The sequence below is a fragment of the Halichondria panicea genome, chromosome 7 (assembly GCF_963675165.1).
Source record: "Halichondria panicea chromosome 7, odHalPani1.1, whole genome shotgun sequence".
Taxonomy (NCBI): Eukaryota; Metazoa; Porifera; class Demospongiae; order Suberitida; family Halichondriidae; genus Halichondria; species Halichondria panicea.
In genome coordinates, this window is record NC_087383.1 from 1741752 (window position 1) to 1755651 (window position 13900).

The window sequence follows — 13900 nt, forward strand, 5'->3', positions numbered from 1 at the left end:
ACTTGATCTTTGTGGTTTAATATAGAGCCCATTGTATGAAGCCATCTTAACATGGCGTTACCATGTATAGGACATTGGTTAGTCTTAGGTTGACGTTTTAAGCACATCGATTCGATGGCTGAAATGACCGTTTACTATGGTCATATTAATTAATTATGATTGCTGTATTGGTATAAATTTGCACAGGGTATCTTTGCCAATCGTGAGCTGGACACTACTGTTCGATGGATGGCCATCACATACCTCAAGAATGGAGTCCAACAGTTCTGGAGAAGAGGAGCTCCATTGTGAGTGTGGTTAGCAGCTGTTGAGTGGCTTATCTTCTCTGAGCGGCTATAATGGTTGCCATGCATGGTTTTATGCTCTTGTGAACTGTAGTAGGATCTATTACAGTGCAAATACATGTCACTGGAAAGCTTTAATCCTTGGCAATTACCAGGCGTGTGAAAGTTCCTGCATAGGCAAGAATACGCCCACCAGGAAGTGGTGGCTGCACTCCTCACATGCAGTAGACCTATATAATTATATATATAATTATATAGTGCAAATACATGTCACTGGGAAGGGCGTGGCTGCACTCACAGTTATAACCCCCCCCCCACCCATACAGTGGTATTGCTAACAAGGAAAGGCCGTTCATAAAGTCAGCTATAGTGCAGTGCTTCGAGGAACCAGTGTCACAGGTGAGTGAGAAAGGCCGCCAGCTTTTAATCAGATCAAAACTTACGTACTGCCATCTATTTCAACTGCAGGTAGCCAATCAGATTGCAGAGCTGACGGCAAGAATAGCTCGTATAGACTGCCCTGATGACTGGCCTGAACTACTGCCAATACTAACAGAGGTTAGAGTTGAAATGTATCAATCTATCACCCTGCCAATTACAAACTAGTTTAGAATCAAGTTGACTTGTACGAAGATGCTAACATTACATTGTTGTACACCTTAAATAATGTAGTGCTACTGTAAACCTATCTATATTACACCGTTGCCATGCCAATTGTTTGCAGGGGGTGAGGAGCTCATCTGAATTCACTCGCAAATGTTACCTTCACATCTTCAAAGTGGTCATAAAGACCCTTGCTGGCAGACGCCTCATGAATCAGAGGAAGGTCTTCCAAGAGCTCACAACAAGTGTATTTGTGTATATTGTCGGGCTATGGAACACCCACTTACAAGGGGGCGTGGCCATGCTCTCGGAAGGAAATATCGAGTCAGCGGTTTCAACTCTCCAGCTGGCAAAAGTGTGTCTTAAAAGTGAGTGAAACGCCTCGAAATGGGTTGTTATTGTGGTCATCCTGTTGCAGTTCTTCGTCACATGATTGTGCATGGGATGGTCAAGTTCCATGCTATAATAGAAGCACTGGTGAGTGGTGTACGTGTTGTTCACTGTTGTCATTGACTACCCCCCCCTCCCCGTCTTATAGCAATTTGTGAGCACTCTGATTGAGAGGATTCCAGCATTGCTACAATTAAGTAAGCCATGTGTGTACTGTTCCAGCATTGCTACAATTAAGTAAGCCATGTGTGTACTGTTCCAGCATTACTACAATTAAGTAAGCCATGTGTGTACTGTTCCAGCATTACTACAATTAAGTAAGCCATGTGTGTAGTGTTCCAGCATTGCTAAATTAAGTAAGCCATGTGTGTACTGTATACAAGTGTGTAACTACTGACCCTAAGCCACTACTGGACTACAATTATACACATAACTATAATTATGGTTTTGTTCTTTGCAACCATCATGTGATGTTTCCATCAGCATCAGTTTTGTTGTTTTGACTGATAGCTCGAAATGCATGTGGAACGTATGTAGCATGTTTCTCAGTGATCTCTCTCTCATTGAAATGTTCTAATCTCGAAGAAAAAGCACGGGTTGTTATATACTTGGAGATTTTTCCGTAATAAGCCTGTTTTTATCTAGCTAACTTTATTTGTTAGCCCTTTGAAAGGCCTATATCTATGTGTTTTAATCTGGCCACAGGGAGCCAGTTACCAGAGGACCACCCTGCTAGAGAGATTGTTGAGAAAAACATTCAACTCAAAATGAAGATTGTAAGTAGTCAAATTTCAACATAATTATACAATCTGTACTGTTGACCATTACCAAGAGTACATAATAAAATGTAGTAATTTTACTACATCTGTCATGTATTACTTGTCTTCCAGCTGCAGGAGGTTCAGGCTCACCAGAGTCTCGGCTACTCTCAGTTTGTTGGTCCCTCTCTCGAGCTCATCCGGACACTCATGTTCACACCCGAGAATGAAGGTAGGCTGTGAACTACTCACCTCTCACTGTTATTATTTTGTTATCGCAGATAAGCTCTTTGAGAAATTGGCCATTTCTTGTCTAAATTTTCTTCGAGTGATTATCAAATGTGAAGACTACAACCCTCCAAAGGCTGAGCTATCACAGTGTGAGCGTGTGTAGCCGAGCCACCATTATTATATAGCAGGCTTGTCTTGATCATTCCCGATCGACCATTATATATTTTCTCATAAAATTAATTGCACACTCTGTGAGCTTGCTGTTATCTGAGGACGAATAATTAATTATGTCTGACTGTCATTTTACACATCTTACTAATCTGACAATTCTCATGATGTGACAATTCTCATGATGCCCGTTTACATTATAGAGTTGTTCTGCTAATGCTTAGATGTACATATCTGACAATGTGCATACCCCCCACAGCTGTGCTACCCCCCTCATATGTGCATACCCCCCACAGCTGTGCTACCCCCCTCATATGTGCATACCCCCCACAGCTGTGCTACCCCCCTCATATGTGCATACCCCCCACAGCTGTGCTACCCCCTGGTGTGATGGAGGCGCACCGCGCCAAGCTCTCGTTCTTCAAGGCGAGTGTGTGTGAGGCCATGTTGGAGAGGCTGGTCGGTCATTACTTGCTCCTCTCTGAAGAAGAGCTAGAGAACTGGAACACCAATACGGAAGAGTTCTGTGAGTACAGTACAAAATAAGCTTCCTACATTTCTGAGTCTTGCCTTGTCTATACGTACATGTAGCTTAGAGATATGTTTTACTATAATTATAACACACAAGCTGCTGATTTATATTTAGGTATTTTTTGTTGCTGGGCTATAGCCTTGTACGTACATGTATGTTTCTTAGAGGCACTGTTCTTTTTCTAACTTTTTTCAGTTCAAGAGAAAGTCGGTGAAACTCATCAGTACTCATTCAGGGTGAGTCTGTGTGTCACATTGTAGTCACATGACAGTCACATGACTTCCACTCCAGGAGTGTGCCGAGAATGCTGTGATTGCCATGGTGTACGAGTTCCAGCCCACGCTGGCCCCTGCTCTGATTGCCATGATACAAGCTGTACAGGCAACAAATCATTCGGCAGGTTTTCAAGCTATCAGGCTCAAGGAAGCGGGTTAGTAACATTAGCCCATAAATCGAGTTTGGAATTTTCGATTTTTCAAGTGTGTGGTAATGTACTGCCGTCCCCGAGATTATTCTCTGGCCCATTTTTGCCTGTTATTTGCTCTATATACCAACCAATGATTTTGCCATCTGGTAGTCTTAGTAAGAGTATACATGTACATGTAGGTAACTAAAGTCTTGACCTAATATTACCCTCCCCCTCTTGTAGTGTACAAGGCAGCTGGACTGTGTGCCTTCCAACTTTACGACGACCTCAACTTTGATGAGTGGTACCAAAGCCAGCTGCTGCAAGAACTCACTGTACTCAACCCAGAGTGAGTGTCAACATAATACCATGAGTCGATGACTACATGTCTGTCATAATAAATAAAAACGTACATACTAGGGGACATCATACTGGTTCCTTGTGTTAGGGTGTTTTTTGTGTGGAAAAGTTGGTGCCTTTTATGCCTAGCTGTACTCCCTCCCCCTGACATACAAGTACACTACCACTGAATGAAATGTACTGATTCAAAGGCTTGCACTATGCAATGTAATTGTTCTTGTGGTAACCCGAGGTGTTATGTTACCACAATATGGACTAAGAACTATCTATGTAAACAGTAACTATCACCCTCTGGTCAGTTCTAGTGGTTATTTTAGTTGCATGTCCTTATTTAGTAGTGTTCTAGAAACTTCTCCTGTGGTTTTGTTTTTTGTATAAATAGCTTGTGTGTATTTTGTGCATCAGAGTTCTTGATAATATTTCCAGACATCACAGTTCTGCATACAAATTAATGCTTTTGTTTTTCTCTCTTCTTGCAGGTACAAGATCGTGAGACATCGTGTTGTGTGGGTCATTGGGTCCTGGGTGACTGTCAAACTATCCAGCGAGTTCCGGCCGTCAGTCTACAGCATCATGGTCCCTTTACTGGCACGGAATGAGGATCTGGCAGTAAGAATGTAGTCTAGACATTCCAATGATGTACATGTATGGAATGAAGACAGAACTCTAGCATGAACTGTACATGTACATGATTGTACGGAATGAGGACCTCTGGCAGTAAAAATGTAGTGTATAGAAGTTTCCAATTATGTATAGAATGAAAACCGGATTGCAGCGTATCTAGAGTGTACATACATACAGACAGTACTATGCGATTGCTTTACCGGAATCAGAACCTGAGATTAAGGATTTAGTCTTTCCAAAACACTTGTATGGAATGAGGACCATAGAGACAGTACTTGTATAATTATACAGAAGTCATGTATGTGTGTATGTATGAGAGAGATGTGTAACTATGGTTACTTAACACTCTCCCTTGTTACAGACTCGACTGGCAGCTGCTGAGGTGATTCGAACGTGTGCTGACGACTTTGACTTCACAGTGGAGGACTTCTCTCCTGTGAGTGTAACTTATTAAGAAACCTCCCCCTCCCCTCCAGAGGACAGCCTCTCTATAAAGATAAAACGCCAAAAGCTCCACTGTAATACATGTACACTCATAGAATTGCCTGCACCCTTTTGTGTGTGCATCACAACTTTGTGCACTCTATTGTGGTACATTTTGTATACAGCTGTCGCTCACTTCACCTTCTTTTTTGTTGCCTCCAGTTTCTCTCGGACGCCATGTCCGCCCTCTTCCAGCTGTTACTAGACGTACAAACTCCCGACACCAAAATGAAGGTTTTGAATACTCTCTCCCTCCTTCTGGAGCGAATGGGTGTGGCCATTCAACCACACCTCTCGTCCCTCCTGCAATACCTCCCACAGCTGTGGGTGGAGTCAGCTGACGCGAGCTCGTCCATGCTGCGATGTATCATACTCACAACACTCAACAACATTGTCAAGGGCCTGGGTCCGCTGTCAGTCAATCTCCACAGTTTCGTGATACCAGTGCTCCAACTAGCCACCGATGTGAAGGAGGCAAGCAATAATGCAAATCAGTCGTGTCTCAATATTGTATTTTCTGTATTGGATTGTAGCTCTGTGTATTATGTATGTACACGTTTGTCATGTTGGCAAAGCCTAGGAATATATTACGTGTACAGTTGTACATGCTAATAATGTGTATTTCTGCTTCCAGCCTGAGCATGTGTACTTGGCCGAAGATGGTCTAACTCTGTGGTGAGTGGTGCTTGCAATGCACACACGACACACGCTCACAACACCCCCACACACACTCACACCACCCCACACACGCTCACAACACCCCACACATGCTCACAACACCCCCACACACACTCACAACACCCCTTACACGCTCACAACACCCCACACACGCTCACAACACCCCTCACACGCTCACAACACCCCACACACGCTCACAACACCCCCTCACACGCTCACAACACCCCTTACACACTCACAACACCCCACACACGCTCACAACACCCCACACACGCTCATAACACCCCCACACATGCTCACAACACCCCACACACGCTCATAACACCCCTCACACGCTCACAACACCCCACACACACTCATAACACCCCCACACAGGCTAACTACCGTCCACAACTCTCCCTCTCCATCTCCGGACCTCCTTCATCTCCTTGGCAACATGGTTGGCCTACTGGGCGTCAGCTCTGTGTCGGATGAGTCAAGTTCCTCCCTAGCTGGCCTCATGGGTGAGTGACCCTCTAGTGCTCTCTTATCCAGTCCATATCTACACGTACACAGCTTTCCTATACGTGGTTTAGAATGAATCATTCCATTTCCCCCCAGTATTAAGCGTTTCCATCCTCCTAGTGGGTATCATAGGTGAATACATACCATACATGTTATCCCTCAACTCATCTAAGCTTTCTCATAGTCTAGAATGTAACGCCCCCCCCCCCCCCACAAATATACTGAAAGCGTTTCTATCCTCCTATACCTATAGCGGGTCACAAGTTTCTTGGTGAGTACATGTGTATCCCTCAACGCATAGACAGTTCATGTCTAGAGTAAGAAGCTAGAATGAAGCACCTCCCCTCCCAAGTACATTTGTTGTACGCATGTACACCAAACGTGTTTCAATAGAGTTGTTATTTCTCTCTGATTCTCAGACATTGGTTCTGACAGTTTAGGGGACTGCTTCAAGATCATGAACGCCTACGTTGTGTTGTGTGCTTCTGAACCAGACCAGTTCATGCAAGTAAGTTCACCCACCCCACCCACACTTATCACACTCACCACACACACACTGATCACACTTACCACACACACTGATCACACCCACCCCACCCACACTTATCACACTCACCACACATACACTGATCACACTTACCACACACACTGATCACACCCACCCCACCCACACTTATCACACTCACCACACATACACTGATCACACTTACCACATACACTGATCACACCCACCCCACCCACACTTATCACACTCACCACACACACACACACACACACCTCTACAGTCGTGTGCAGAGATCATAGTGGCGGGTTGTCGTTACTACCTGTGTGACGTGAAACCAGAGGGGGTGGTCTCCATCACAAAGGTCATCTCTCAAATGGCGCGTGTGTTCCCCAAACATATGGCGCAGCTGGTGCAGCCTCTACTACCAATGGTGCTGAGGAAACTCATGGACGAAGATGTAAGTTAACTTAAACTTAACCTTACAGTAATAAGAGAGTGGGACTAAATAATAACGTACAGAGGCCGTAGTTGTGTACGGGCCAAAAGTTGAGTTATGGGCAAATTTTGTAAAATCAGCACTTACGTTTGAGTGGCGCTTTATAATGATTCCATTGTATAGTGTGTGTGTGTGTGTGTGCGTGTGTGTGTGTGTGTGTGTGCGTGTGCGTGTGTGTGTGTGTGTGCGTGTGTGTGTGTGTGTGTGTGTGTGCTTGTGCGTGTGTGCATGTGCGTGTGCGTGTGTGCATGTGGGTGTGTGTGTGCGTGTGTGCGCGCGTGTGTGTGTGTGTGCGTGTGTGTGTGTGTGTGTGTGCGTGTGTGTGTGTGTGTGTGTGTGTGCGTGTGTGTGTGTGCGTGTGTGTGTGTGTGTGCGTGCGTGTGCGTGTAGCTGAATATGGTGTAGTTCGAATGCAGATTTATTGTACGTAGATTGCTTGTTGTTTGATAGTCAGTGTGTATGTGTTGGTGCACTGCTGTGGAGGGTATCATCCTTTGGTGTTTAACCTCTACAGGACTACCCACCCACCACCTCTGTGTTCCTCGATCTGATTGGTCGCGTTCTCATTTCTGACGCTGCCTTCTTCTTCTCGTTCTTGGAGAGGATGGCAGCTGAGTCACAACAAACTGTACGTTATCTGTGCCTTGTGAATGTTCTCAGTGACACACCCCTTTCCCCCCAGGCTACGCACTTGTTCGGCCTCCTGGTAGACGTATGGTCCGACAGACTCGACTCAGTAAACAATGTCAAGTGCCGCAAACTGACCGGACTGGCCATTGCCAACCTATTTCCCATTGCTGACCCGTAAGTCCACAATCGTACTTAACCAGTAGCAACGACAACGGCATATACAGTGGAACCCCCTTTATGACGGACACCTTTGGGGAACAATATTTTGGCCATTATACGGAGGTGGCCTTTGTTGAAGAGTTATTTGTACACAAACTGTTAACGTAATTTGGGACTTCGAGTGTAGGGCCTTTACATGTATATCACAGTTAACCATTTCGAGTGGCTCCACTGTACGTACATGTACATGTAGTTAGATGGTCTCGAGTGTATTTATATTACACAGATAAAAGGCTAACTAAGCTATCTATCCAGTCAGTTTCTTGATTTAGCCTTTCCCTGCAGAAATAGAGCAGTCTAAACACGAGTCAAAATTTGTGCAATAATTGAAAACACACACAACTGCACTGTCAATTCTATGTACAACCTACTGGTTGTACTAATGGACTGTCAAAAGCCATGTTTATTTGAGCCTGGGTTGGTGTGTAGTACAGCCTGTGTTTGTTGTGTACGTACGTACATTGAGTGTTTGTGTGTGTAGGTGTGTGACGAGTCGCTATGGCGCTGTGGTCAACATGTGTGTGGAGGTGCTGCACGATGTCATGGACCAGGCCGAGAGTGGAGAACAGATCGAGTGAGCTATACAGCAACTCTTCACACATCATTAATTATTATTAGTTAGGCAGTTAAAAAAAATTAATGTCAATGAGCTTTTGTACGATGATCTCCCTACACACCTCACACACCCCACACACCTCACACACCACAGTACTCTGCTGGGGGGAAGTGATGACACCACTGATAAGGACCAACCATTAGAGACGGAACATGACAAACGAGAGAAACAGGTCAGCATCTAGACTGCATTTTGTATTCGTGTAAGTAGCCTCAGTCCCAGGCTTGTTTTTTCTCTCTTCCGTTTTAGAGAAAAATCGACCTGAGAACGAGGCTATCACCTAATATAATCTGTGTGCCTACAATTTTGTGTGTATAGCAGTGTCTGTCATAATTACGTATCACACCCAGTTTGTACAATATATGAGCCAAAACTTTATGTCCCAAAAGGTCTGCTATAAAATGGACTCCACTGTGTACTAGATAGGGAAGGACTGTGAAAGTGTACTATTTTGCCTCTTTGCAGCTGTGTCAGTTTGACCCTGTTCGGACGGTGGCCCTCAACCAACACGTCACTGCCAAGCTGGAGGAGAGTGTAGCTGTACATGGTCACCATGGTTACACGGCACTGATGTCAGGGGTGGACCCTTCAGTGAGAGGGCAATTGTTTGAGTTTGTGCCCACCCATCTTGCCACAACATTGCTAGCTTTGGACTCACTCTCTTAGTTAATTGGTTTTGCAATAACACAACATATAATCATTCTTTTATTTTGTTATATACACTGTACATGCATATATAATATGTACAGCTTTGTTTTTTTGTTGCAAATCAAGTGCATGCGTGTGTTTCCTTCATATATATACTTATTTTTGCAAAATGCAATCACTACCCAATCTTCATAATTATAATTATTTTGACGACTTTAAAATATTTTAAGCATGTTAATTGGTACACATTATATACATGTGGAACACACTTTAATAATGATAATCAAGTGCCACTATCCCTAGAGAGTGCTTAAGTGTCTTTGGAGGAAGCAGCTGCTTTTTCTTGCCTGGCTCGCTCCTGCTTTTCTTTCTCTAATTGCTTCTTCTTTGCCTCCTCTGTGACGTAGAACTCCTTGATGATGGTGTCCGTCTCAGACGAGGGGAGCACTCGTATCTGGGTCCGATCCCCACCCTCCTCCACAGCCACCCGCGTCAGCGTAGCTATCTCAACTGTAGGTGTGGTGTGTGGGTGTGGTTTGAGAAATGAGTAATTTATATAAAACGTAGGTTTAATTACTTTCAGAAGAAATTTCTCATACACAGTAACTATGAGTGGCTACTATGTTGTGGAAATCTATCAATGATTTTCTTAATTCCTTTAATAGAAATTGTGGTTGCTACATACCTCACAATTACTGGGAGTACATGTTAATTAACAAACACCGATAGCTGTACCTTTTTCGGCATTGAGCTTTGTGGAGTCCAGAGTCTTGTTGAGTATCTTGATAGCCAGCTGCAGTGCCTCCTTGAGAGTGGGCGGCTCCTTGTACTCCTGCTTCAACATGGAGATGGCAGCCTGCAGGGGCCAGCTGGTCATAAAGCTAATACACAATGTACATGTACAGCGCACTCCCAGTGCATGACGTCATTAGCTGCTATCATAATTTTTGATTCTATGACATGGAACAGTTTTCACGCTAACAATCAAAAACAGATTATTTATTAAGGATGAACCTCTCCGAACTAAAGTAAGTTTAAACTAACTTTCCTCCAATCAGAGTTCCCTCAGTATTACAGGAAGTTGAAACATGGTTCAAAGAGGTTCAACCATTCATAATATTATCATTAACAGTATAAAGAGAGTAATGAAGGTACCTGGTGGTTGTTCCCGATACAAGTGGCCCTCCATCCTCCATAGTTACCAGAGGGGTCACTCTGGTAGAGCTGGAATCCGTAGTGAGGGTCCCAGCCCATGTACAGGATGGACACACCGAATGGACGCTTTCCTGTGGTGGACAATTGAAGCTAGTCGTTGCCAAAGTTAGTACAGCTGTGTATAGAATACAACTATTATATCTAAAATGTAGACCTGTAATTATGATGTATGTGCGGGCCTTATTGGTGACCAAGTCTACAAAACAAGTCTACAACACTGTGCAACTTACAGGTCCAACACATGCATATAATAATACACTATAGCATTTTTGTGGCTGGGTAGCCTCCTCTACGGGCAAGGAGAGGAAGTGGGCGTGGGGACGAGGTTAGTGTCTGGGGTAGTACTTACCTCCAAATTGTGTGTAGGCTTGTTTGATGTCGCAAAGTTTCATCACCAGCTGTTCACAGGGAATGCACTCCTGGTACTGCAGCATGTACCTGCACAGGGGGTCGTTATAATGCCCCCCACATAGACATAGACTCTCACCTCTGTGCCATGAGTCTGAGTTGATTGGTGAGGACGTTAGCATCTGAGGTGATACCGGCTACACTGCACGCCGTATTGCTAGGGGAGACAGGGGAATTGAGTAATAAAGAGTGCAGTGAAAGTGTGGTAACCCTTGGACAAACTAAACCATTGATGATATAATCATAGCCCGATCTGCAGAGTTACTTCGGCTCACTGTCACTTTCAGATAGTTATAGATAGGAATATGTCCCTCTAGTAAGGAGGTGGCCTAGCTACCAGATTGAAATAAATGATGGAGACATTAGACTGTACTGTAGAGGGCAATCTGCCTAGGATGACCGCAATAAACAGGTTTTAGCGTACATGTACAAAGATAAACTAAAGCCCGTAACATGGAGCATAAAATTAAGGCGGTGTACATGTACAAAGATAAACTAAAGCCCGTAACATGGAGCATAAAATTAAGGTGATAGATGTACTTGCACATTAAATGAAGGATTTCACACACAACTGAAATAATAATAGAGCTTCCATACTCACTCGTCCAGCCTGTAAATCTTCTCAGAGTACATGATGTCATCAAGCAACTTGTTAGTCGTCTTCCTCTCAGCTGCTAGGAGGACACCATCCGAGGCCAGGATACCGAGGCATGTTCCAGCATGCCCTATTGCCTCCATGGCATACTCGACCTGGTACAACCTCCCTGTGTGTGAGGTGTGTGTGCATGTGAGGTGTGTGTGCGTGTGAGGTGTGTGTGCGTGTGAGGTGTATGTGTGTGAGGTGTGTGTGTGTGTGTACATTGCTGCTTCGTCTTGACCTACCCTCTGGAGAGAAGATGGTCGTTCTCGTATCGTACCTTCGAGACTGGAATTGGAATGAGCCACCAGTTAACAACAGGCAACACATACCACTGTGTACATATTGATAAAAGCACTTACCATAGTGTCACCAAATGCTGCAGTATCAGGTTTGTTGAGGATCTTCTCTCTCTAAAATTTTTTGCAGGTATGTCCACGTGTTACAGGCTAAATTTTACACGGGTGACCCAAAAATATTTGACAAATTTTGCTGTGGTCATACGAATGCTGAGCTCTGTGGTGACAAATGAAAGTGCGTTGTTTACATTTCCAATTCACAGAATCGAGCCGTTTACCTTACCCTAAAGCTACCACAGTAGAAGGAAGACGTGTTTTAAGTGTCAAGGAACTTGGAAATCAGTCAAAGAAACGGAAAACTCGTCGTCAAGTTGACCTAGTGTTGTGTAAAGGTGGTGTGACACTCGGTGATGGCATCAGCTGGAGCCACTTCAATGAGAGCTCTGACCATGGAGTTCAAGGCTTTGGAGAGAGAACCAGTGGAAGGGTTTCTAGTGACCATACCTGATGAGACTGACTTTTATACATGGCAAGTGGCGATTTTTGGGCCTCCGGAAACACCGTACGAAGGTGGTTATTTCAAGGTAGGTTCATTTTTCAATATTTCAGTTGGTTTAATATATATTACACATTGTTTTTTCACACAGGCTGAAGTAAAGTTCCCGTTAGATTATCCATACTCTCCCCCACGACTACGATTCCTCACACCAATCTTACATCCAAACGTATATCAGGTACAGAGAAGTATACAATGAGTATATACATGTACATGTACATGTAACACCAAAAGTTTAGTTAAGAACATCAAAAAAGTAAACATTTAGGCATTATGCCAGCGAGAGCCCGAATTTTCCTTTTTCTGAACGTGTGTCCATATTACATACAGTGTCTACTAATAGCAATACAGCTGTAATTGTCACATCAATTGATTCCATATGATACATGCATGATGTACTAATCCCACTATCAACGCACGCACTGTAGGATGGAGAGCTGTGTATATCCATCCTCCACCCGCCCGGAGAGGACCCCCACAGTGGTGAACTACCCGCTGAAAGATGGAATCCAACACAAAGCGTCAGGTACAACAACGATCTTGGTCATCCAAGAACACATTCTTTTGTACATAGTGGAATTACGGTTTTTGTTGGATTGCCATTACCTTGCGCTATGAAACAGTGCAACATTCCTGTGTTTTGTTGTTTGCCAGATCATTAGGAGCTGTCTTGCAAGAGCATAGCCATTAGATTTTCCTGTATCTCTCATCTACCTCGTATGGTCATCAATGTACTGTAGTAGCCTCAGATTTACCCCCACAGTGGAATCCTATATAATGGACGTTTTGGGGAAGTAACTCAATCATTTTGTTGAATGGTTGTTTTGAACACTCCCTTTTCATTTGGTACCTTCAAGAGTGGCCATGTTTCAATTGTCAGACATTTCCCCGTGTCATTGTGTGTTTGTTTGTCTCCCCACAGAACAATATTACTGAGTGTTATATCACTATTGAACGAGCCCAATATATCATCTGCTGCTAATGTGGACGCTAGTGTCCTGTATAGAAAGTGGAGAGAAAGCAGAGGAAAGGACAAACAGTTTGTCGAAGTGATAAAGTACGTGGTAGATGTACGCATGTGCTTTGACTCGGATGAATTGTGCCTGTGCTGTTACATGTATATTCTTAATTCAAAATCTAAGAGATAGCAGGAAGGAAGGAAGCTATATTATTACATAGTGGATGTTGTCTAACGATGCTTGTTCTTTATCACATTCAGGAAACAAGTTGATAGCTCGAGAAGAGAAGCTGAGGCAGATGGTATAAAGGTTCCCACGACACTGGCAGAGTATTGCCACCAGCACAAGCAACCACCAAGCTCTACATCTAGCTATGACATAACTGATGATTTGTACGATGGAGACGATTATTATGAGGACAGTTCTGATAATGAGGAAATGGTTGACAGTAGCTCAGACTGTGAACGAGAGGACTTAGGAGCTGAGGATAGTGGCATGGCATAGCATTGGCATTAGATTTATTATTGTATGTATACTCACTTCTAGAGCATGTACATGTAACGTGTATGTGTGCTGCAATGCTGTCATATCATGATTATGCTACATTTCTGTGTGTTTGGTAATGGTCGTTTTGATGTTAGAAATGGTCGTTGAATAAATAATTATGTTATGAGCTGGGCACGCCCCCTTG

General features: G+C 43.8%; 3 protein-coding genes across 3 annotated transcripts; 2 read left to right on the forward strand and 1 right to left on the reverse strand.

Annotated features, from left to right (window-relative positions):
- Positions 1-186: 186 nt before the first annotated feature.
- LOC135339112 (importin-11-like) lies at positions 187-9348 on the forward strand (the record flags this gene model as incomplete). The annotated part of the gene is given in 25 exon segments (XM_064535235.1): positions 187-287; positions 611-683; positions 753-842; positions 1009-1255; positions 1306-1364; positions 1426-1474; positions 1983-2053; positions 2168-2267; positions 2317-2415; positions 2805-2960; positions 3162-3202; positions 3258-3396; positions 3616-3721; positions 4212-4341; positions 4718-4792; positions 5002-5313; positions 5474-5514; positions 5893-6020; positions 6441-6529; positions 6807-6983; positions 7537-7650; positions 7705-7826; positions 8353-8445; positions 8581-8659; positions 8953-9348. Coding segments are annotated over 25 exon segments (2892 nt in total), but the record flags the coding sequence as incomplete, so codon positions are not given.
- On the reverse strand, positions 9337-11872 carry LOC135339115 (proteasome subunit alpha type-4-like). The gene is made up of 8 exons (XM_064535240.1): positions 11758-11872; positions 11641-11683; positions 11360-11522; positions 10838-10915; positions 10700-10788; positions 10291-10421; positions 9871-9991; positions 9337-9645 (listed from the first exon to the last, which is right to left on the reverse strand). The coding sequence occupies exons 1-8, from the start codon at positions 11758-11760 to the stop codon at positions 9446-9448; spliced, it is 828 nt and encodes a 275-aa protein (XP_064391310.1). The 5' UTR covers positions 11761-11872; the 3' UTR covers positions 9337-9445.
- Positions 11873-11886: 14 nt separating this feature from the next.
- LOC135339117 (ubiquitin-conjugating enzyme E2 R2-like) lies at positions 11887-13853 on the forward strand. Its single transcript, XM_064535243.1, has 5 exons — positions 11887-12278; positions 12342-12428; positions 12679-12776; positions 13173-13307; positions 13470-13853. Exons 1-5 carry the CDS (start codon positions 12105-12107, stop codon positions 13711-13713), a joined length of 738 nt encoding a protein of 245 aa, XP_064391313.1. The 5' UTR covers positions 11887-12104; the 3' UTR covers positions 13714-13853.
- The last annotated feature ends 47 nt before the right edge of the window (positions 13854-13900 follow it).